Source organism: Eretmochelys imbricata, chromosome 10 (genome assembly GCF_965152235.1).
Source record: "Eretmochelys imbricata isolate rEreImb1 chromosome 10, rEreImb1.hap1, whole genome shotgun sequence".
Classification (NCBI taxonomy): domain Eukaryota; kingdom Metazoa; phylum Chordata; order Testudines; family Cheloniidae; genus Eretmochelys; species Eretmochelys imbricata.
In genome coordinates this window covers 17,053,756-17,077,153 of record NC_135581.1, presented here as the reverse complement: position 1 = coordinate 17,077,153, position 23,398 = coordinate 17,053,756, and the positions used below count along the sequence as shown (strand labels likewise).

The following is a 23,398-nucleotide window of genomic DNA, read 5'->3' as shown; positions in this document are numbered from 1 at the left end:
GCTGCAGAACATTTTCTCTTTGATTCTGCTGTTGTCCTAAATCGGGGTGAGCCTTTTGGGGCTCTCCAAATCCCCCATTCCTCACCATATACCTTGGAACTGCACACGTTCCTCTGGAGAATACCTATAAGGCAGGGGAATGATTTGCCCCAAAGAAACTTTTTGATAACACAATTCTCCACAATACTTGTATCCCCCGCCCCCCAAGCGCAACCCCCACAGCTCCTATTGACCAAGAACCAAGGCCAATTGGAGCTGCAGGGGCAGTGCCTGTGGGCGGGGCAGCACGCAGTAGAGCCGCCTGGCCGCACCTCCGCTTAGGAGCCAGAGAGGAGACATGCTGCTGCTTCTGGGAGCTGCTTGAGGTAAGTCCCACCTGGAGCCTGCACCCCTGAGCCGCTCCTCGGCGCCCCAATCCCCTACCCCAGCCCTGATCCCCCTCCCGCCTGCCGAAGCCCTCGGTCCCAGCCCAGAGCACCCTCCTGCACCCCAAACCCCTCATCCTCAGCCCCACCCCAGAGCCTGCACCCCCAGCCAGAGCCCTCATGCCCCCCACTCCCACCCCAGCCCGGAGCCCCCTCCCACACCCTGAACTCCTCATTTATGGCCGCACCCTGGAGCCCGCACCCCGAGCCAGAGCTCTCACCCCCTCCCACACCCCAACCCCAATTTTGTGAGCATTCATGGCCCGTCATACCCAGATGTGGCCCTCTGGCCAAAAAGTTTGCTCACCCCTGCCCTATGTGTAGGAGCAGGAGGGGAGACACGCTGCTGCTTCTGGAAGCCGCGCAGCGCGACCCTTGACCCTGCTCCCTGGCTGGAGCGCCGGAGCAGGGCAAGCCCCAGATCCTGCTCCCAAGCAAGAGCTTGAGGGCCGGATTAAAACAGCTGGCGGGCCACATGCGGCCCGCGGGCCGTGGTTTGCCCACCCCTGTCCTAGATGAAGAGAAAGAATAACCTTCAAAGAAGAAGAGTAACTGATTATATATCACAGACATCCTCTTTGTTAGAAAGCCATGTCTTTGAAATCTAAATGTCCCATATGAGCAAGGAGAATTGTTTATCCACAATACTTGTGTTATCAAAAAGTTTCTTTGGGGCAAATCATTCCCCTGCCTTATAGGTATTCTCTAGAGGAACTTGTGCAGTTCCAAGGTATTGGGTGAGGAATGGGGTATTTGGAGAGCCCACAAAGGGGTACTTAGCCTCCATGCACTGTGGTTTCCCGTTTTGCACGGTCTCATTGTGCACTGATGCTGCAAAGTGGCTTTATAGGTGGGGCTGAGGATCTGCCCTTTTATGAATTTGTAAATACTCGTACTGGCTTGGCATTGACATCATAGAGGATAGACCACCCCTGAGTCTGGAGCAGTGACAAAGGGTTTTCCCGCCACTCCACCACGTGGGGGTGGATACCTTCCTCCAACACCCTGAGGAAGTTCCCCAATGCCCAGCCTGGCTGCCCAGGCTTTCCTCTGGGGCCAGGATTTGGGTCTATGAGAAACATAATGATGTTAAGCACAGTCCTTCCTTCTCCTACGTTTGCCATGTACTCCAGTGAGACAAGGATCAGACCCTTGGCGTAGATCTTGTAACTGATTTGTAGTACTTTGGTCCATTAATATTTGTTTTTTTCTGGCAACTCTCAATATAAAGTTTGTGTAAATAATTTCATTGCAGGTCAAAAGCCCTTCAAAGAATATTCTACTGAGATGTTTATATAATCTAAACCAAGAACTGTGACAAGGTTTTTGTGCCATGAAGTTTTTACTTAAACTCCAGATTTTTAACTCTATTTGGACCCCAAAGTCACCTTGTAGATTCTTCAGCAAACATTGCCGAGGATTTGCCCCTCAAAATATCTCTGGCAATGAATCACCGAGCCTCTATAAAGAGTTGCCAGAGCACTTTAATTTTGCAAGTGACATTTTGGACAAATGGAGTCAAATGGAAAAGGTAACATGTTTTGTCTCCTTAGTTCCAACATTTTCTTTCATTTCTGTCTGGTGTTATATCATCTTATAGATACTTGTTCCAAAACATATGATCTCTGTGATGATCCTTTCATAGTAGATGTTAACTATTTTGCTGCTATAAGATACTTTCAAGGGTGTCAGGTAAATAACTGAGCTGTTTGGGAAAACTTTTGTCCCAAGTTTTCCATCTGAAAAATGTTGTTTTGATTAAACCAAAAATTTTCACAAAATCATATCAATTTTGATAAAATTCCCATTAAAATTAAAATAAAAAGTTTCATTTTGGAAAATTTCATTTTGAAAAAAATTGAAATTTAATTTCTAAATTTAATTTTTATTTTGATTTTATGCAGTCTAGTTTTAGCTGTATCAGTCCCACGACATTAGAGAAACAAGGTGGGTGAGATAAGATCTTTTATTGGACCAGCTTCTGTTTGTGATAGAGAAAGCTTGTCTCTCTCAAAAACAGAAGTTGGTCCAATAAAAGATCTTATCTCACCCACCGAGTCTCTCTTTTTTGATTTTGTCATTTTATATTACATCTATTAATTTTACATTAATACACAGTATCTTATATTATGCACTACTACTGCTCACATGCTGTCATTCAGAATGAAAACAAATTACAAAATGTTGAAATGTGCTATGAAATGGAAATTCCAAATTTCAACCAGCTCTAGTGAATAGTCAAAATACCATTAAGAGTATTTGCTGCTTCACATGCAACATGTGATCATATTTAGGATCAGGGCATAAGTAGAAAAGACTAAGAAGGGAAATATTTTTAGTCCCATTTTATTGATAGAGAATTAAAACACAGAGAGATTAAATGACTTGCCCAAGGTCACAACAGAAGTTTGTTGCAGAGCTGGGAAATAAACCTACATTATCTTCTTCATCCCAATCCTCTGATTTAAACACAAGGCCAGCCTTCTGCTCCTGGGCCCTGCTTCAGGAAAGCATCTCTACTCAGGAAAGCACTTACATCCCATTTAAGTCAAATGGCTGAAAATTAAGCATGTATTTAAGAGCTTTCCTGGATTCGTGCTTTACCCCCAGATTCTGCAAACATTGACACACATGCTTAACTTTTCACATGGGAGGTAGTGAAATCAGTGGGACCATCATGTTCTTAAAGTTATGCACGTGCCTAAGTGCTTTTCAGGATCACAGTCAATAACTGAAATCAATTAAAGCATTCAGAAAATATCTGAATTCAGTATTTTTATCAGGGGATAATATTTAAGAGCAGTAATATATTTAGCTATTTTACATAAAAATTGATACACAGAGAACTTAGGTTTAAAAATGTTAAAGGAATAAATAATTGTATGTTTTCAATAAGAGGGGCTAAAGCCATCAGAATTTATGTTAGAAACTTTTTTTGTGCTCTCACTAAGCCTAATCCTGCAGTCATTGACAGTCTTATCTTCCCAGGGAGTCCGTGATTGTGCCTGCTGTACATTTTCACCTATGTATGTTACTTGTAATGGTCTGTTTAAAGAATGGTTATATTCCTCATTAACTTCTCAGTGTATGACATGCAATTTTATATGATGATCATTTCTTGTTTACCGGTAAGAGAACTATGGGCTCATCCCACTGCTATGCTGAGTACAGTAGTTCTAAGCACTACTGTAATAGAAATAACAATCATCTTCATCTTCATTATGTGTTCTGGGCCATGTTTAAAGGAAGCAGAATAAGGACCTTGTACACTTGGAGTTATACTAATAACAGAAAGAGCTCAACAGTTCTTTTCCCATAACGATGATTGTAATCTATGGCAAAACATGTCCAGAGATAAACCTTCCCAGAGGCTGGCCTAAACCTGTACATTTCATACGGTAACAAGGCATTGTTATGCATAGCTTGGGCAACTCAGAAGAAGAGATGCAAATTCTCCAATGTACTTGATTAACAAGCACATATTAGATTTCGGATATAAGCCCACAAGTCTATAAATACTTACACACATGCTTACCTTTAACCAAAGGGTTAGTCCTGCTGAAGTCAAAGAGACTGCACTTCTGCTTGAAGTTAACAATTGTGTGTTTGAAGCATTGGGTCTCCTCCTGATTGTAGCATTATTTATACATTTTCCTACTTTCTTGTCTTTGCCAGAATGGAGAGAGAGCCTCCTCCATCCCAGCCCTCTGGTGGGTAGGTGATCAAGGCAACGAGGTAAGGTGGGGTTTTGAGGAGCTGGGATTTCTATCCAGGAAAGCAGCCAATGTACTCTCTGATGCATGTGGTCTGAAAAAGGAAGACAGAGTTATAGTGATGCTACCCCGGATACCAGAATGGTGGTTGATAACAGTGGGCTGCATGAGAACAGGTCAGTACCAAGAATAATAAATGACTGAATTTATTTGTATTTCAGTAATACTTATAGACCCCAACTGAACTGCAGGCCCCATTAAACTAGGCACTGTACCAACAGAGCAAGAAACAGTCCCTGTCCTGAGGAGATTAGTCTAAGGCCCCAGTACTTTAAAGATTTATGCGCTTAACTTTGCACACTGTGACCTGTCCCATTGAAGCCAAAGGGAATGCTTAGAGTGTGTAAAGTTGAGCATGTGAGTAAGTTTTTGATGGATCAGTGTCTGAGTAGAAAAGATGGACAAAGGAAATATTGCAGTGTTGTAGCCAGGTTGGTCCCAGGATATTAGAGGGACAAGGTGGGTGAATGTGACAGGGTACAGTCTGGACTGTTGAACCACTGTGCCCCCTAAATTCTCTAGCCTGGGGTTTTTTTTACACTGCTTTGCTTTTTTCTGGCCTGTTCATGTTCATGTAAAATCACTCCCAGCTAAGTTACATGAATGCTCTGGCCAGCCACTCATGAATTAAATACAGAAAACATCCACAAATTCCCAGTCCCAGCCTTGTCCCCCAGAAATGTGCGTCTTGTACTGCTCAGTACCAAACTGAACAATGCAAGCTCATATGAAGTCTGTCATTTCATCAATGGAAAATAATATGCACCATCTTTGTTATCCCAAATGGAGTTTCCCACACACTTTAATCCAAGCACACAGTTAAAATAAAACAAGAAGATAAGTTCATTAACTACAGAAAGATAGATTTTAAGTGATTACAAATGATGATGCATAAAAGTCAGGATTGGTTACAAAAGAAATAAAGGAGTAAAACACAAGCTAATACCTCACTTAACAAGCTAAGTGAACTTAAAAGCAAAAAGGTTTTGTCTCACCATATGTTTACAGCAGTCTTTACTGGCTGATAAGCCCCCTTCCACCCTTCCCCCAGGTCAATAATGCTTTCTTTGTCTTTTGAGCATTGTAGCTGCTGTGAGTAGAGATGGGGGTAGAGAGAGGTGATTTGTATTGTGGGTGTCCTCCATTCTTATACCTTTCTCCCCTCTTTGAGGATTATCTCCAGCGGGGGTTCAGGCAACAGCCAGTCTGTTTACATGGAAACTCCAGCCGTTTTGATTGCCAATATGTAAAGTTCTCACTCACACCCTTGTTCCTGTCAAAGAATAATCACTTAACTCATGCCAGTTCTACACTGGGGGGGATCGATCTAAGTTATTCAACTTCAGCTACGTAAATAACATAGCTGAAGTCGACTTACTTAGATCTACTCACCGTGGTGTCTTCACTGCGGTGAGTCGACAGTTGACGCTCCGCCGTCGACTCTGCCTATACCTCTCGCTCCGGTGAAGTACCGGAGTTGATGGGAGAGTGCTTGGCGGTCGATTTATTGTGTCTAGACTAGACACGATAAATTGACCCCCCACTAGATCGATCGCTGCCCGCTGATCCGGCGGGTAGTATAGACAAGCCCTGACTTTCTTGATACCTGGCTTAGGTGCTGGTCTGTCTCTGTCTCTGAAAAACTGGTTTCAGCCTGCTTTTCTGACTCTGGAGCATGTTACAGCAATGCTATATGGTATACCCTTAGCCCTGGTCTACACTAGGACTTTAGGTCGAATTTAGCAGCATTAAATCAATGTAAACCTGCACCCGTCCATACGATGAAGCCCTTTATTTCGACTTAAAGGGCTTTTAAAATCGATGTCCTTACTCCACCCCGACAAGTGGATTAGCGCTTAAATCGGCCTTGCTGGCTCGAATTTGGGGTACTGTGGACACAATTCGATGGTATTGGCCTCTGGGAGCTATCCCAGAGTGCTCCATTGTGACCACTCTGGACAGCACTCTCAACTCAGATGCACTGGCCAGGTAGACAGGAAAAGAACCGCGAACTTTTGAATCTCATTTCCTGTTTGGCCAGCGTGGCAAGCTGCAGGTGACCATGCAGAGCTCATCAGCAGAGGTGACCATGATGGAGTCCCAGAATCACAAAAGAGCTCCAGCATGGACCGAACGGGAGGTACGGGATCCGATCGCTGTTTGGGGAGAGGAATCTGTGCTATCAGAACTCCGTTCCAGTTTTCGAAATGCCAAAACCTTTGTCAAAATCTCCCAGGGCATGAAGGACAGAGGCCATAACAGGGACCCGAAGCAGTGCCGCGTGAAACTGAAGGAGCTGAGGCAAGCCTACCAGAAAACCAGAGAGGCGAACGGCCGCTCCGGGTCAGAGCCCCAAACATGCCACTTCTATGATGAGCTGCATGCCATTTTAGGGGGTTCAGCCACCACTACCCCAGCCGTGTTGTTTGACTCCTTCAATGGAGATGGAGGCAATACAGAAGCAGGTTTTGGGGATGAAGAAGATAGCTCACAGCAAGCAAGCGGAGAAACCGGTTTTCCCGACAGCCAGGAACTGTTTCTCACCCTGGACCTGGAGCCAGTACCCCCCGAACCCACCCAAGGCTGCCTCCTGGACCCAGCAGGCGGAGAAGGGACCTCTGGTGAGTGTACCTTTTAAAATACTATACATGGTTTAAAAGCAAGCATGTGAAAGGATTACTTTGCCCTGGCATTCGCGGTTCTCCTGGATGTACTCCCAAAGCCTTTGCAAAAGGTTTCTGGGGAGGGCAGCCTTATTGCGTCCTTCATGGTAGGACACTTTACCACTCCAGGCCAGTAACACGTACTCGGGAATCATTGTACAACAAAGCATTGCAGTGTATGTTTGCTGGCGTTCAAACAACATCCGTTCTTTATCTCTCTGTGTTATCCTCAGGAGAGTGAGATATAATTCATGGTCACCTGGTTGAAATAGGGTGCTTTTCTTCAGGGGACACTCAGAGGAGCCCATCCCTGCTGGGCTGTTTGCCTGTGGCTAAACAGAAATGTTCCCCGCTGTTAGCCACAGGGAGGGGGGAAGGTTGAAGGGGTAGCCACGCGGTGGGGGGAGGCAAAATGCGACCTTGTAACGAAAGCACATGTGCTATGTATGTAATGTTAACAGCAAGGTTTACCCTGAAAGAGTGTAGCCACTGTTTTATAAAATGCTTCTTTTTAAATACCGCTGTCCCTTTTTTTTTCTCCACCAGCTGCATGTGTTTCAGTGATCACAGGATCTTCTCCTTCCCAGAGGCTAGTGAAGCTTAGAAAGAAAAAAAAAAACGCACTTGCGATGAAATGTTCTCCGAGCTCATGCTGTCCTCCCACACTGACAGAGCACAGACGAATGCGTGGAGGCAAATAATGTCAGAGTGCAGGAAAGCACAAAATGACCGGGAGGAGAGGTGGCGGGCTGAAGAGAGTAAGTAAGTGGTGGGCTGAAGACAGGGCTGAAGCTCAAATGTGGCGTCAGCGTGATGAGAGGAGGCAGGATTCAATGCTGAGGCTGCTGGAGGATCAAACCAGTATGCTCCAGTGTGTGGTTGAGCTGCAGCAAAGGCAGCTGGAGCACAGACTGCCACTACAGCCCCTGTGTAACCAGTTGCCCTCCTCCCCAAGTTCCATAGCCTCCACACCCAGACGCCCAAGAACGCGGTGGGGGGGCCTCCGGCCAACCAACCACTCCACCACAGAGGATTGCCCAAAAAAAAGAAGGCTGTCATTCAATAAATTTTAAAGTTGTAAACTTTTAAAGTGCTGTGTGGCGTTTTCCTTCCCTCCTCCACCACCCTTCCTGGGCTACCTTGGTAGTCATCCCCCTATTTGTGTGATGAATGAATAAAGAATGCATGAATGTGAAGCAACAATGACTTTATTGCCTCTGCAAGCGGTGACTGAAGGGAGGAGGGGAGGGTGGTTAGCTTACAGGGAAGTAGAGTGAATCAAGGGGCGGGGGGTTTCAAGGAGAAACAAACAGAACTTTCACACCGTAGCCTGGCCAGTCATGAAACTGGTTTTCAAAGCTTCTCTGATGCGTACCGCGCCCTCCTGTGCTCTTCTAACCGCCCTGGTGTCTGGCTGCGCATAACCAGCAGCCAGGTGATTTGCCTCAACCTCCCACCCCGCCATAAACGTCTCCCCCTTACTCTCACAGATATTGTGGAGCACACAGCAAGCAGTAGTAACAGTGGGAATATTGGTTTCGCTGAGGTCTAAGTGAGTCAGTAAACTGCTCCAGCGCGCCTTTAAACATCCAAATGCACATTCTACCACCATTCTGCACTTGCTCAGCCTGTAGTCGAACAGCTCCTGACTACTGTCCAGGCTGCCTGTGTACGGCTTCACGAGCCATGGCATTAAGGGGTAGGCTGGGTCCCCAAGGATACATATAGGCATTTCAACATCCCCAACAGTTATTTTCTGGTCTGGGAATAAAGTCCCTTCCTGCAGCTTTTGAAACAGACCAGAGTTCCTGAAGATGCGAGCGTCATGTACCTTTCCCGGCCATCCCACGTTGATGTTGGTGAAACGTCCCTTGTGATCCACCGGAGCTTGCAGCACTATCGAAAAGTACCCCTTGCGGTTTATGTACTCGCCGGCTTGGTGCTCCGGTGCCAAGATAGGGATATGGGTTCCGTCTATGGCCCCACCACAGTTAGGGAATCCTATTGCAGCAAAGCCATCCACTATGACCTGCACATTTCCCAGGGTCACCACCCTTGATATCAGCAGATCTTTGATTGCGTGGGCTACTTGCATCACAGCAGCCCCAACAGTAGATTTGCCCACTCCAAATTGATTCCCAACTGACCAGTAGCTGTCTGGCGTTGCAAGCTTCCACAGGGCTATCGCCACTCGCTTCTCAACTGTGAGGGCTGCTCTCATCTTGGTATTCATGCGCTTCAGGGCAGGGGAAAGCAAGTCACAAAGTTCCATGAAAGTGCCCTTACGCATGCAAAAGTTTTACCGCCACTGGGAATCGTCCCAGACCTGCAACATTATGCGGTCCCACCAGTCTGTGCTTGTTTCCCGAGCCCAGAATCGGCGTTCCACAGCATGAATCTGCCCCATTAGCACCATGATGCATGCATTGGCAGGGCCCAGGCTTTCAGAGAAATCTGTGTCCATGTCCTGATCACTCACGTGACCGCGCTGACGTCGCCTCCTCGCCCGGTATCGCTTTGCTCTGGTGCTGCATATACTGCTGGATAATGCGTGTGGTGTTTAATGTGCTCCTAATTGCCAAAGTGAGCTGAGCGGCCTCCATGCTTGCCTTGGTATGGCGTCCACACAGAAAAAAAGGAGCGGAATGATTGTCTGCCGTTGCTCTGACGGAGGGAGGGGCAACTGACGACACGGCTTACAGGGTTGGCTTCAGGGAGCTAAAATCAACAAAGGGGGTGGCTTTACATCAAGGAGTATTTCAGGCAGGACTTCACGGAGGGTTCCAATAAGAAATGGTGCACCTAAGTTATTGTTCTTATTGGAACAAGGAGGTTAGCCTGGCCTCTGATTGATACATGGCTAGATTTACCTCTCTGCACCTTCTCTGTGAGTGACTGCAGTGTGACCTAGAGGAATGAGTCCCCTAGACAGGGGAGGAGGCAAATGAGTACAAAACCAATCTGGTCTATTTCTTGTTTTGATCCATTCCATCTATCTTTTACATCTTTGGCTGGCAGCAGACGGTGCAGAAGGACTGCATGCCATCCACATCTCATGGCTGCTCGGCAGAAGATGGTACAGTACGACTGCTAGCCATCCTCATCTCTTGCCTGCCTGGCAGAAGATGGTACAATACGACTGCTAGCAATCCTCATCTCTTGCCTGCCCGGCAGTAGATGGTACAGTACGACTGCTAGCAATCCGTATCGCCTGCCTGCTCACCATAGGTTCAATAGGACTGACTGCAGGACTAAAGAGAATGACGAGGTCAAGTCACTCCAAATTTAGTCCCTGCGCCCATCTCTACCCAGGCGCTCCCAGCAGACGTGGCCAGGAGCACCTCGGACATGACGAGGACGGCTACCAGTCGTACTGCACCGTCTGCTGCCAGAAGGCAATGGGTTGCTGCTACTGTGTAGCAATGCCGTACCGCGTCTGCCAGCACCCAGGAGACATACGGTGATGGTTACCTGAGCGGGCTCCATGCTTGCCGTGGTATGGCGTCTGCACAGGTAACTCAGGAAAAAAGGTGCAAAACGATTGTCTGCCCTTGCTTTCACGGAGGGAGGGAGGGAACGGGGGCCTGACAATATGTATCCAGAACCACCTGCGACAATGTTTTAGCCCCATCAGGCATTGGGATCTCAACCCAGAATTCCAATGGGCAGTGGAAACTGCGGGAACTGTGGGATAGCTACCCACAGTGCAATGCTCCGGAAGTCGACTCTAGCCTCGGTACTGTGGAAGCACTCCGCCGAGTTAATGCACTTAATGCACTTAGAGCATTTTCTGTGGGGACACACACACTCGAATATATAAAACCGATTTCTAAAAAAACGACTTCTATAAATTCGACCTTATTCCGTAGCGTATACATACCCTAATAACTTTATATACAATGTTGATATACATATTTTACCAGGACAATAATGTTCAGCAGATTATGACATTTCAAACTATACCTCACAAGGCATACTTTGTACAAAATTTATCACAGTCTTGTAAAAGTGATGAACATAATAGTATAGACCATCGCAGTGAAATAATATATTTTATTGAACCATCTTCTGCTGGTGAGAGAGACAAGCTTTCAAGTTTACCTGTAGCTGAAGAAGAGCTCTCTGTAAGCTCAAAAGCTTGTCCCTTTTTCTAACAGAAGTTGGTCCAATACAAGATACTATCTCACCCACCTTGTCACTCTAAAGGAAGTGTTGTTATTTCCATTTTACAGATAGGGATCTAAGGCACAAAGAGATTAAGTTACTTGTCCAGGGTCACACTAGGAGTTTCTGGAAGAGCTGGGAATTGAACCTAGATCATCTCCTTGACTTTTCTTTTTGAAATGACTCTTTGTTTAGAAATTTCCTTCAATTTTTTTAAATTAAAAACAAAAAATGCTTCAAATCAAAACAAGAGTTTTGTTTTGAATTGATTTAAATGTTTCATTTGACGTGAAGTAATTTTTTCTCATCTTTATGATTTACTGAAACCTTTGAAAATGTTTGGTTTTAGTTTGATCCTAAATAATTTTTTTTTCAGTTTTTCAAATTCCCAGCAAACTGAAAAATCCATTACTCACACAGCTCTGCTTAAGAGCTTTCCTGAATCTCTGCCTTAGCCCCTGACTAATCCTGCAAACATTTACACACTTTCTTAGTCAGTCTCAGTGAAATCAATGGGACTACTCGTGTGCTTAAAGATAAGCACGGTTTAAGTGCTTTCAGGATCAGGGTCAATAACGGACATCAGTTAAAGCATTCAAACAATTTCCAAACTCAGTATTTTTATCAGGAAATAATATTTCAGAGAAGTAGTATATTTAGCCATTTTGCATAAAATATGTTTTGACATTTAAATATTGTCTTGATTGTATATTTTTTAAAGAAATTCATGACAAACTATTAGTATAAAAGAGCCCATTTTACAAAGAAGAAAGCTGAGGCACATAGTTTAAGTGACTTGTGAGCCAGAGGAGGGGGCATCCCCCAGACAGTGTGGCCTTAGTATTGGCAGCAAAATAATGTTATCTCCCAGAAGATTCTTCTGCAAATATACTAAAGGAAGAACTTAGGGTGAAGTGTTGGGTTGGGGTTTCTGATTCACAATAATGCTCTACTTCAGTCTCATGTAGCCTAACTATACTCCTGGTCACAGGCAACCACTGTGTCTGAAGTCTGAAGAGGCAGTTGCGTGGGAATTAATTCTCAAAGGCTAAGGTAGATAACAGCATCACAAGGCATAGCACAGAAAGATAAGTACAAGGGGCCAGATGTCCAGCTAATGTAAATTGACACAGTTCTGTTGAATCCAATGAACTTACACTGACTAGAATCTTGCCCAAGTAGTTTAAAACGTTCATCTACCTTTAAACTTCCATTTGTTGCACCTCTAGGAATTATCTATATTCCAGCAACAATCCAGCTGACAGCTAATGACATTCTCTATAGACTCCAGGCTTCTAAGGCCAAATGCATCATTACCAATGATATACTGGCACCTGCAGTGGACTCAGTTGTGTCCAAGTGCCAGTTTCTAAAAACCAGGCTAATGGTATCCGAAGGCAGCAGGGATGGATGGCTGGACTTCAAGGAACTACTCAAGTGAGTGTGTCTTGCCTCAGTGAGCTAATCATCCAAATGGAAATTCAGGTGTTTCCAGCTTTGTATTGTACCCCTCCTTGTTTAAAAAGCAGTTTCAGAACTCAGATAACTCGTACATTCTATGTGTTTTTTGGGAGCAAGCTCTTCCCTCATTTACCTAACAAGTCTGCATTCCAACACTAAATTAATTACAAGTATAAAAAACTAACAGGGATGGGAGCGGAGATCTGCAAATACATATGGCTTTAAATATATAGAGGGTGAGGGAGAAGCCTTAATAACAACAGAATAGGGTCATTCTGCTGAAAAAGTGTGCTGAACTCTAGCTTCAGATACACACATAGGGCCACTGAAGTCAACAGAAGTCTTTCCATTGATTTCAGTGAGCACTGGATCAGGCCCTTAGCGCCCATTGAATGCAAAGAGAGTTTTGTGTGCGTTTCCAAGGCCAGAATTTGGCCTAATAAATCTTACTGGCCAATGACCATTAAGAATGAGATCATAGGCAGTTTAATTTGGGAAGACAAAAGAAATCCCTCACTAAAGTTGTAAACTAGATAGCGATTGAAGTTTCCTTTGTTGAATAGCTTATCCATTCTGATGTACTCTTGTCTTTATTTTGAAGAGCTGCACGTGGTGATCATGACACTGTTAAGACAAAGAGTCAAGAAGCAATGACTATCTACTTTACCAGTGGAACCACAGGTTACCCCAAAATGGTGGAACATTCTCACAGTAGTTTTGGTATTGGAATGACCTCGACTGGAAGGTATGTACTGAAAATACTTCATTGCTCTGATAAACCATGGTCACAAAATGAATATGTAAAAAATACTGAATATATGATTATTTGTCTGAAAATTCATACCAGGAATGGGTTATGTGTACAGATGATCAAACCACAGAATTTCTGTCCTGTGGGAAATTCTGATATCTTGACATTTGTTTTCCTCCTGAACTGGATGAACAGTCAAAATATCTAAACTTTTTGTGGGACAAAGTTCCAAAATAATTTGATTTGGCAATTTCTCAATGTTTCATTTTTTCACATTTTCAATTGAAAAAAATGTTTCAGCATTCCCAAATCAACATATTTAATCTTGGATTACATTAATCTCTCCATCTGCCTTCAACACCAGAGTGCCACATGGGAATTGTAGTTTCAGGTCTCTCATGTCCCCATTCTTCCCTGGATGGATGGACTACATCTTCCATGATGCACCACAGCCCCTTCCTGTAGTTGACATGCTGCAACGTATCATGGGACTCCTAAATAAAAATATTTAATTTTGTTTTCCTGATGAAAAATTCAGCCAAATAAATTCTGCCAAAATCTATCCCTACAGAAAATTTTTATTTTGATGAAACTCCTTCTTCTCATGGGAAATATTTCATTCAAAAAATTTTGACTAGCCCTAGTTATTCACTATTTAATATGTCTAGTTACCTTTTAAACAGGAAAATAAGAAATATCTGTTCTCCCATCAAGAAGCTGAAACAAAACCATGTGACTTAGGTGAGCAATCACACAAGTATAAAGAATAATGAAGAGATTATATGAACAGTCGGCAAACATCTCACAGGGATGTTAGCATTCAACTACTCACAGTTCAACTGTGACTAATGAATCCACTCATAGGCATCAGGATTAGTTCATGAACAGAAAAAAGAGCCATGTTCATTCACAACAAATAATTCCATCCGCTCTCCATTTGTACATTCACTTTATTTTTCTATTCAGTGTTTTTCATTACGATTTTTTTTTTGGCATTTTTACCAGGTTTTGGTTTGATTTGAATCCCTCTGACATACTGTGGGGCCTGTCTGACCCAGGTTGGGTAAAATTTGCCTATGGCAGTCTCTTTTCTACATGGATTCATGGAGCGTGTATCTTTACACACAGCATGCTGCAGTTTGAGGCAACAACTGTCCTGAATGTAAGAATAAAAACATCATGATGTGGTTTCAGCCATAACTGATATATGCAAAGCAGATGGTGAAAAAGGATAGTATCAGGAGTAACTTTAAAATATCATAAAAATCATGAGACTATGATAATGTTGTCTAGTAGTAAGTGTCATCCCCCGGTAGGCTGCCTCTTTTGAGACTTTGTTTTGCCCAAGTGCACCCCTTTCAAGTGACAGGCCTGTGCCTCCACTTCTCTTTGTGGTGGGACCCCACAATCCAACTAGTCCCCACTTGGTCTCTGGGTTACATCCCCCCTGGTTGTCAATAGTGATACCTAGCAGGCCCAACAGACTTGGCACCTGCACAAGTTTCTCTTCAGGAGCCTGGGGTGGTAATAGTATGAAGAAGCAGCTTCTTCAATACATAGTATAACGTATCTATCAAAAGGTGCACAGCACTCAGCAAAATTGATTTAAAACAACAGTAGGTACTGTCTTACCTACACTTGGCATTCCCATCAAACTCCTAGTAGACATGACTTATGTTGGTGACCCCAGTTCTCTGTGGGACCAAGTTACAGCCTGCTTGCTGCAAACCATGACACATAGTCTCTCTCTCTCTCTTTCTTTACTTGCCTGTCATCTTTCACTGACAGCCCTGGGCAGACTCTCTCAACTCACTCAAACCCACTCCTTTTTCCTCCTTTGATCCTAGGCTTAGCCTTGGGAATAGTAAACCATTCTAGTCTGGGTGGAGCTGGGTATTGGGGTATTCTCTAACTAAAGCTTTTCTGATGTTTTCTTAAGGGCTCTGATCTGTGCCATTTGTTTTGCATTCACTGCTTGGTCCTTCTAACAAGCCCTTTTGATACAACTCAGTAGCAAGTCACCCATCATAAACAAACACACAAAAGCATACACCATATTCACAAAAAGTAATACAACTGTTTCCCAGTTCTCTACACTGACAGTCAGGAAACATAGTTCTGCTTTCAGCACTATTACTGAGCTTCTAGGTGACCTCAGGCAAGTCACATCGTCTTCCTATCCCATAGTTTCCCCATCTGCAAAGTGACGATAATAAAATCTTACCCTCTTTTGTAAAGTGTATTGAGATCTCTGAGTAGAAAGTGCTATAGAAGTGTTAAGTATTATTATTACTTTCTCTTCACTTGTGCCTATCACTGTGGGGTCGAATTTGTGTCACTGTTGGAGGAAAATGCTAAACTCCAAAACATAAGCAAGTTAACTTTCAAATAAATATAAAAAAGAAAGGAACAAGAACTCTTAATAGCCATGCCAGACCTAGCCCAACACAACATTCTAGCCCTCTGCCTTTTTAGTATAGTGCATTCACTTTATTATTTATTTGTTCATATTGTGATGGTGCCTAGGGCCCAAATCATAGACCAGAGCCCAAATGTGTTTGGCACTGTACAAACAACCAAAAGACAGTGCCTGCCCCCAAGGAACGAACAGTGTAAATAACTTTTCTTTTCTTTCATTCATAGTGTCTATCCAGATTTCCTATAACTTCTTTCTGTGGTACACCAACTGCTTATCGCATGCTGGTGCAGCATGATCTTACCAGGTACATCTAGATTGCTTACTAACCATCCCAACTGAACTGTGTTCTAGCAGAATCACAGCCCTAGATTTTTGCTTTGCCAGGTTTTAGTCTAACAACGTAACCATTTCAGAGGATGAAATTCTAGGTGAACTCACTCTGTAAGTTCTTTACCAGTTACAGCTACAGCAAATGAAGCCCAGAACTGAACCATATCAAAGTCTCTCTAGTAATGCTCCTAACCATTGTTTTAAACACTTATTAAGCTACAAGTTCAAGAGCCTGAAGCACTGCCTAAGTGGGGGTGAGCCACTCAACCCTGAAGTGATGGAGAGATGGAAAAGCAAAACAGGGATCGATATCTATGAAGGATATGGCCAAACTGAAACAGTACGTTTGCATTCAATCACACACCTAATAAGCCTAATTCTAACTCAAGCTAATGAGGAAAACTGTCAAATTCATATGGTACGTTTCTTGCTTTATCCAGGAAAACAGGCCCCACATTTTCAAATATAGGTAACTAACATCAGGCTACCAAATCCATATGTAGGCCCCTGAATAAAAGTGTCTGATTTTCAAAGGTGCTGAGCACCTGCAGCCCCAGTGGCTTCATTTGGAGTTTTGGGTTCTCAGCATCTCTGAAAATCAGGCTTTGTTTATTCAGGAGCCTAAACATAGATTAAATTTAGGTATCTAAGTTTGAACATTTTGACCTAGAAATTTAATTAGGCAGCATGCATTCCTTCAGCCAAGCATCTCAGCGGCAGATTTTAAAAGGGGCCATTAGCTATGCAATTAACTCATTAAATATGTGCGCAGGGGACCCAAAGGGGCCAACCTGGCTGGAGGGAGGGGGCAGTAAGGAGGGCATACTTGCTACACAGCAACATTCCCTTCTTCCTCCAACTCTGTGCAAACTCAGCTGGGAGGGAACAAGCCAGGTCAGGTCTGGGAGATAATCATTTTGTGTGACATCTTTCCCTCTCAACTCTGGGGGGTTTCAGGTGTAAATAAATGCTGATCCTGACAGTGTTATGCTTCTTCCCTCACCTCACAGTGAATCCCACTCCACAGGTGGGGATGCAATGAGCCAGAGGCACATAGCCTCTGCACTGATAGTCCTGGCTTTAGGTGTGTATTCAGAGATCCATGAGTTTCTAAGGATGAGCCCCAGTCAGTTCTCTGTGGCAGACAACCCTATCTTCCTAATGGAACAACCAGCGGGAAATTCCAAGGACCTAATTCTGACCTCATAGCAGGTTTTTTTGTTGATGTCAGTGGAGTCACTTCAGATCTACACAGGTTTAAGCAAGAGAACGCCTAAGCCCCATGTGTCCAAACTTGTAGAATCACCAGCACGCTTGTAGGAAAAATCTGTTCTAGGTAATTTGGACATACAGGAATAAAGTCTCCAACTGTACATGCTGACAATCATTATAATGTAGCCAATAGTAAATATCAGCTGCTGGGCCAAATTCTTCTCTCAGGCTGATATTTCTTTGAAGTTAATGTATACTTCTCTCCAGGGGTGAAAGTAACTTAAAGGACTTACCGGTACGCCGGAGTCCTGAGCAGGAGGCGTGGTCTCAACTGGAAGAGGTGTGGCCTCAACCAGAAGAGGCGGGGCCTTTAAATACCTGGGCCCTTTAAATCACCGCTGGAGCCCTGCCGTCGCTACCGCTGCTGCTGCAGGGAGCCGGCTACTCCAGGGAGCCCCTGGCTCTTTAAATCGCCAGCCTGGGGAAGCTGGTCCGATCCGGTCCGGTCCTGCACGGTGTTCTGGCTCTTGCCTGTACGCCGGACCGGACCGGCTTACTTTCACCTCTGCTTCTCTCACACAGACATACTTCTTTGTAATAAATGGAGTTAAACTGGTGTAAAACAAATGCAAATGAGAGGCGGTTGAGTTCCAAGGAATTTAATCTGGATATTTTCACGAGTATAGTTGAGAGCGGACTTTATCCCACTGAGCCAGATCTTCAGTTGATATAAGTCAGGGTAACTCCATCGACTTCTTTGGAGCAATGTTGATTTACACCAACTGAAGATCAGGCCTATTGTGTTTAAAATCACAATTGAGTCACTTTTCAAATGAACATTTTTACAAAAATGTTACTAGTAAAATAGATAATGCAAAACGTTTTCAGTTACAAATATTCATATCTAAATAAAACATCAAGTACTGTATTTTGTTGCACAAATACAATTTTATTTTACAGGTTTTGATATGTGCAGTTTTCAAAGGGATGAAAATTAAACCTGGTGCTATGGGAAAGGCAGCTCCACCTTATGATGTGCAGGTATTTTGACACTCCTGGTCACTTTCAATCTGAAGTAAGATAATGTTCCCACACAACACAAGATTCTCTCTGAACATTTAATTCAGTACAACTCTCTGTTTAACAGAAAGACATTAAATCATCCAGGAGGGGTTTTCTCTCATTCTAGATAATAGATGAAAATGCTAATATTCTGCCTCCTGGGAAAGAAGGAGATATTGCTATCAGAATCAAACCAACAAGGCCATTTTGTCTTTTCTCTGGCTACATGGTAAGGAAACTTTGTATGAAATTAATCAGATTTTGAGGCCACATCTTAAATATACTGATAACTTTTTAAAGTATCTTGTTGTGGGTGTCTGTATACTTCCAAAGACAATAGTTCATGTGTCTCATAAACAGGACTTCCACTGGTGCAACCAGAGGCAGAAAGTGTACTGGTGGGGGAGGTTGAGACAGAAAGCACCTGCAATATTCCCTCCACTGGGGGACTAAGGATATGTCTACACAGCAATCATACAGTGTGATTGTAGCCCAAGTATTCATACCTGAGCTAGCTTTAATATAGCTATCTTGGGTCCCAGAGCAGTGAAGTCAGGGCAGCATGAGCTTCAGCACAGGTTGTACAAACCTGTCTGAAACCCTCAGTAAGTACTTGAGAGTCTAGCCTGGTGCCCTGATGCCCTGCCACAGCTTCACTCTTCCACCTGAGCTAACTAGATTAAAGCTAGCTTTGGTATGTTGGCTCAAGCTGTAGTCAAATTCAGTGACTGCATTCTAGCCATACCCTAAGAAGCAAGTGACTATGGTCAGGGATGCATTGATCCACTTCAGCTGATCGGGCTCCTATGGAAAACCTGGCAGATTTTAAATACTCCCTCCCCCCATGAGATATCCTAGGGGAGGTCACACAGTAGGACTACTGTCTGCCCTTCCTCCGGTGCATATCCTTGGGTGGGAGGGCAGGCTAGCCCTTGAAAGTGTCAGTAAAACCGAGTGTGGCCCAGAGTTCAATGTTTTTAATGGTTCGTTGCAAGGAGGTAGATTTAATGAAGAACTCAGTTCTCTCTTTTTTTGTCTCCTCCGCCACCCCAGTCTTCCAACTTGATTTTCTAATCATGCTATTAATTAAGGTGGATTTAAGGGCTAACTTTTCAAAGGAGCAGATGGTGGGAGTGCCCACAAAAATATACATGGCCCTTTTGCACCTGCAAAAGCTGGCTAAAAGGGTAGGTAATATGTAAAGATATATGCCAGTTGTATTTAACTGACTTTCTTGCATGCATGACTTCTGCCTTCTGACTTGCCTCATGTAGCCTGTCCCAGTGAACCAGGCTTGAAATGGAAAGAGACTACAAACAAGAGCCTGGAAAAGCCTGTGGACACCTAGCTGGAACAAAAAGAAGTTTGCAAAATGCTTCTGTTGGCATATGGCAAAGACAAATCACTGCTGGTTCACAGCCAGTTTAAACACATGTTAGGGCTGAGTGCCAGTACTCCTGCAGCTCAGGTGTAATCATTCGCACAGCTCTAATACAAAGTCACTTGACCTCAGAAACACAGAATGTATTCATAGTAGATCAGATCATGCTAGACTTGTATGGACTACAGCAAGGCTGAAAGAGTTCAAAATAAGAACAGTTATGAAAAGTTTTGAAAGTTTTAAAAAATCATCTTGTATAAAGATAAGTGAGTTCTCATGAAAATTTTCCTGACTGAGTAACTATGGCCTTCTTCTGTTAAGTAACAATTTGTGGTTGAACACCACTGAGGTCCTGATCTATCTCCCACTGAAGTCCATTGGGATTTTTTCCATTGACTTCAGTGGGAGTTGGATTGGCTCCTAAGGGTTCATTACCATTTGTGAGATGTTCCTTTGTTGTTGTCAGGGTGATCCAGAGAAAACTGCTGCATCAGAACGTGGGGATTTTTATATCACAGGAGACAGGGGCATTGTGGATGAAGATGGATACTTCTGGTTTGTTGGAAGAGCTGATGACATCATTTTATCTTCTGGGTAAGTTTGTTTTTATGGGATTTCCATACTAAGTTGCCATACATTGATACAGTTTGTAAATACCAAGCTCTTATTTCCTCTCCTAGGTATCGTATTGGACCATTTGAAGTAGAAAATGCCTTGATAGAGCACCCGGCAGTAACAGAAGCAGCTGTTGTCAGCAGCCCAGATCCCATCAGAGGAGAGGTAATGAGGCTGATATTAGTGGGTATGCAAAAACACTACTGTATATACTTGTTTAGAAATAAACTATAGCTGTCAAGGAAATTTAGGAATGCTAAAGGCCAGATTTTCAAATGTATTTAACCACTTAAAAATGCAGAGAGATGCCTAGTGGAATTTTCAAAGTGCCTAAACAAGCTAGGTACCTAACTCCCATTGATTTCAAAGGGAGTCAGGTACCTACACAGGTTAGGTGCTTTGAAAATCTGACTCTTGGTAGTAGGGCAAACTGACTACTGTTATTTTATTTGTTTTGCTGTTTAAAAATAAATTGATTAATTCTACTCCCACATACAACCAAGCAATCACAGTGACTTCAGTGAATCCCCTGGGTTCCACAGGTGCAACTGAGAGCAGACCCACTGACTTGAATGGGATATTTTGCAAAACAGGCCCTTAGGCATATACTTATATACAGATACGGCTCAATCCTCAGGTATGCAGCAGGCTGCTTTGTCTGCAGCACAACTAAAAGCAACCACAGGGCTGCTCTAAGTTCCACTAACTTGAAACAGTGCCCTAAAGCTGTTGTGCTAGCCAGGAAGCATTGAAGAGCAGTGTGCTCAAGCCACATCCCTCCTACCTCCACCTCCAACTCCTGTGCTGTGTGTTAAGAGGAGGTGGTGAAGAGCTGGCATAGCTGACTGTATGCTGTTTGAGGATTCCCACACACTGGGTGAGTCCTCAGATGCCTACTTGGGGCCGTTTTAAGGCCCTGAATGGCAAAAAGAGCCTTAGTGTATGCCAGCATCTGGCCCATAATCTTACTCTCCTCTCTTGAAAGCAATTTTAATGTTGCAAATTGTATTTTTCAGTTTGATCATTGTAAATGTGATTGAATATTAGAAGATGCCTACATCTCACTGTGTCTTGTAGGTGGTGAAAGCCTTTGTTATTCTGTCTCCTGACTTTGTATCACATGATCCAGAAAAATTAACTAAGGAGCTGCAAGAGCATGTCAAAAAAGTTACTGCACCATACAAGTATCCCAGAAAGGCAAGTACCTCCAAGTGCTGAATGTAAGGGTAACTCCTGACAATGCACCCCAAAATTAAAACTGTTCTGATCAAAACTAGAGATCAGATTAGAAATATAAACAGATTTTACTCCTTAGTAAACAAATATTTTCCTCTGTTTTTCTTCTGTTACCCCCACCACCTTTTAGTCAGGCCTTCAATGTAATTTTGAAACATACAACCAGCTCTTCAGCTGACGTAAATCAGTGTAGCTCTGTTGAAGACTATGGAATTATGCTATTTACACCAGGTGGGGATCTGGCCTGTTAGGTGTTTTATTTTGGAATAGTAGAGACAAATCTTTCTCAGATTTCAGTGGAACTATTCATGGGAGAAAGATGAGCTGCATTCATCATTTAATCAAATTTTATATATGAAACTAAAATTAATCAGATTTTACAGATTAAATATAATTTCACAATATATAATGAAATTTAAAATACCATTTTCAGGAATTTTCAGTAATATAATAGAGAAAAGAAGATGCTCCGTGTGGTAGAAGAACAAAATGGCTCTAATACTGTACATAATGGGCCAGGCCCACCAGCTGAGGATCAGGCTTAGGGATTATGCTGGGTGGGTGGTGGAGAGTCACAAAGGGATTGTATCATATTGATCATTATTGATGTATGCAGAATTTATACACATCAAGCTTAGTATTAAGGTTTTTATAGGTAAGCTAAAGATAAGAACCAGAATCTACCATCAGTGTCTCTAGGCTGGTGTCAGTGGAATTTGGTTCTTATCTCTAGTTTACCTATAAAAACTTTAATACTAAACTTGGTATGTATAAATTGCTTCCACCCACTGTTCAGAGGGCTCTTAGTCCAAACACTGGGCCTGATTCACTACTGCATTACTTCAGTTTACACTGGTATCATTACATTGATATCAGCTGCTAGACCTGCATAAAACTGAACAGCAGTGCATCAAACTCATAGTTTATAACTGAAGGGCTTTACATTTCCATTTGGTGTTTGAGTGGGTACTCCAATATTGTGTGGTTTGTCAGTAACACTTTGTTTAGCTATTATAGCCGTATTGACACCCACTGAAGGCAGGGCAGAGTCTCATTGAAGTCCTATTTCAGAGTAGCAGCCGTGTTAGTCTGTATTCGCAAAAAGAAAAGGAGTACTTGATTGAAGTCCTAGTGGACGGAAAAGTCTGTACTGTCAAATCCCATTGCAGGATCAGGGCTGTAACTGTGAAACATCTCTCTCTCATATATTCTATTAGTTTGTGCTCTGAAAAAGAAACCTCACATCAGTGGATTACAGGTCCAGTCCTGCTCCCATTGAAGTTAATGGCAAAATTCCTCTAGGTTTCAGTGGAGCAGGACTGTTCCTGGAAAAGTTGAGGAATTACTGTGTGAGCAACTGGCTGGTTCCATTACCCTAGCAAGGAGCTTGTTCTTTTATGAATTCTGGTGGACTTTCTCCATGGTTTATCTTGAAGGAATCCCTAACCTTTATAATAGATGTTTTGTTCTAGAAAGCAAGACAGCACCAAATCACATTTAATTTGCTATTTTTCATTATTATTTGTATTTTTTATAAATTAGGTGGAATTTGTTCAACAGCTACCAAGGACAATCTCTGGGAAAATCCGAAGGAAGGAATTAAGGAATAAAGAGTGGGGGAGAACTTAGCTTTGTGTGGAGTTAAGAACATACATTTTCATTTCTGCTATAATCATTTATTGACCTGTTCTCTGTTGACATCAGAAGGAGCTAGATAGTATTTGAGATGAGGAATAGACATTGTCACTGTTTGCTGTAACTTGCAATGTTCTGGGGTCTTGGGATGGTTATGAAATTCAGTGGACTTGATTCTCAAGAGAAACTTCATTGAAGGCAATACTGTGCCAGGAGAATCAGACCCTAAACTCCTCTTTATCTTTCTGTTTGATTATTTTCCATCTATGCC

At 43.1% G+C, this 23,398-nt stretch overlaps 1 protein-coding gene across 1 annotated transcript; it reads left to right on the top strand.

Moving 5' to 3' along the window:
• The first annotated feature begins 1,758 nt into the window (after positions 1-1,758).
• LOC144271010 (acyl-coenzyme A synthetase ACSM4, mitochondrial-like) lies at positions 1,759-23,121 on the top strand. Its single transcript, XM_077828048.1, has 13 exons — positions 1,759-1,956; positions 4,101-4,314; positions 12,255-12,462; positions 13,088-13,231; positions 14,243-14,399; positions 15,881-15,960; positions 16,203-16,326; positions 18,159-18,239; positions 18,388-18,489; positions 20,108-20,235; positions 20,322-20,421; positions 21,334-21,453; positions 23,035-23,121. Exons 1-13 carry the CDS (start codon positions 1,759-1,761, stop codon positions 23,119-23,121), a joined length of 1,743 nt encoding a protein of 580 aa, XP_077684174.1.
• The last annotated feature ends 277 nt before the right edge of the window (positions 23,122-23,398 follow it).

Coding starts and splice junctions, on each gene's coding strand:
- LOC144271010 (XM_077828048.1), top strand. CDS start 1,759: ATGAAGTTTTTACTTAAACTCCAGATTTTTAACTCTATTTGGACCCCA. Junction 20,236..20,321: donor GACATCATTTTATCTTCTGG/GTAAGTTTGTTT, acceptor TTCCTCTCCTAG/GTATCGTATTGGACCATTTG. Junction 21,454..23,034: donor CATACAAGTATCCCAGAAAG/GCAAGTACCTCC, acceptor TTTATAAATTAG/GTGGAATTTGTTCAACAGCT.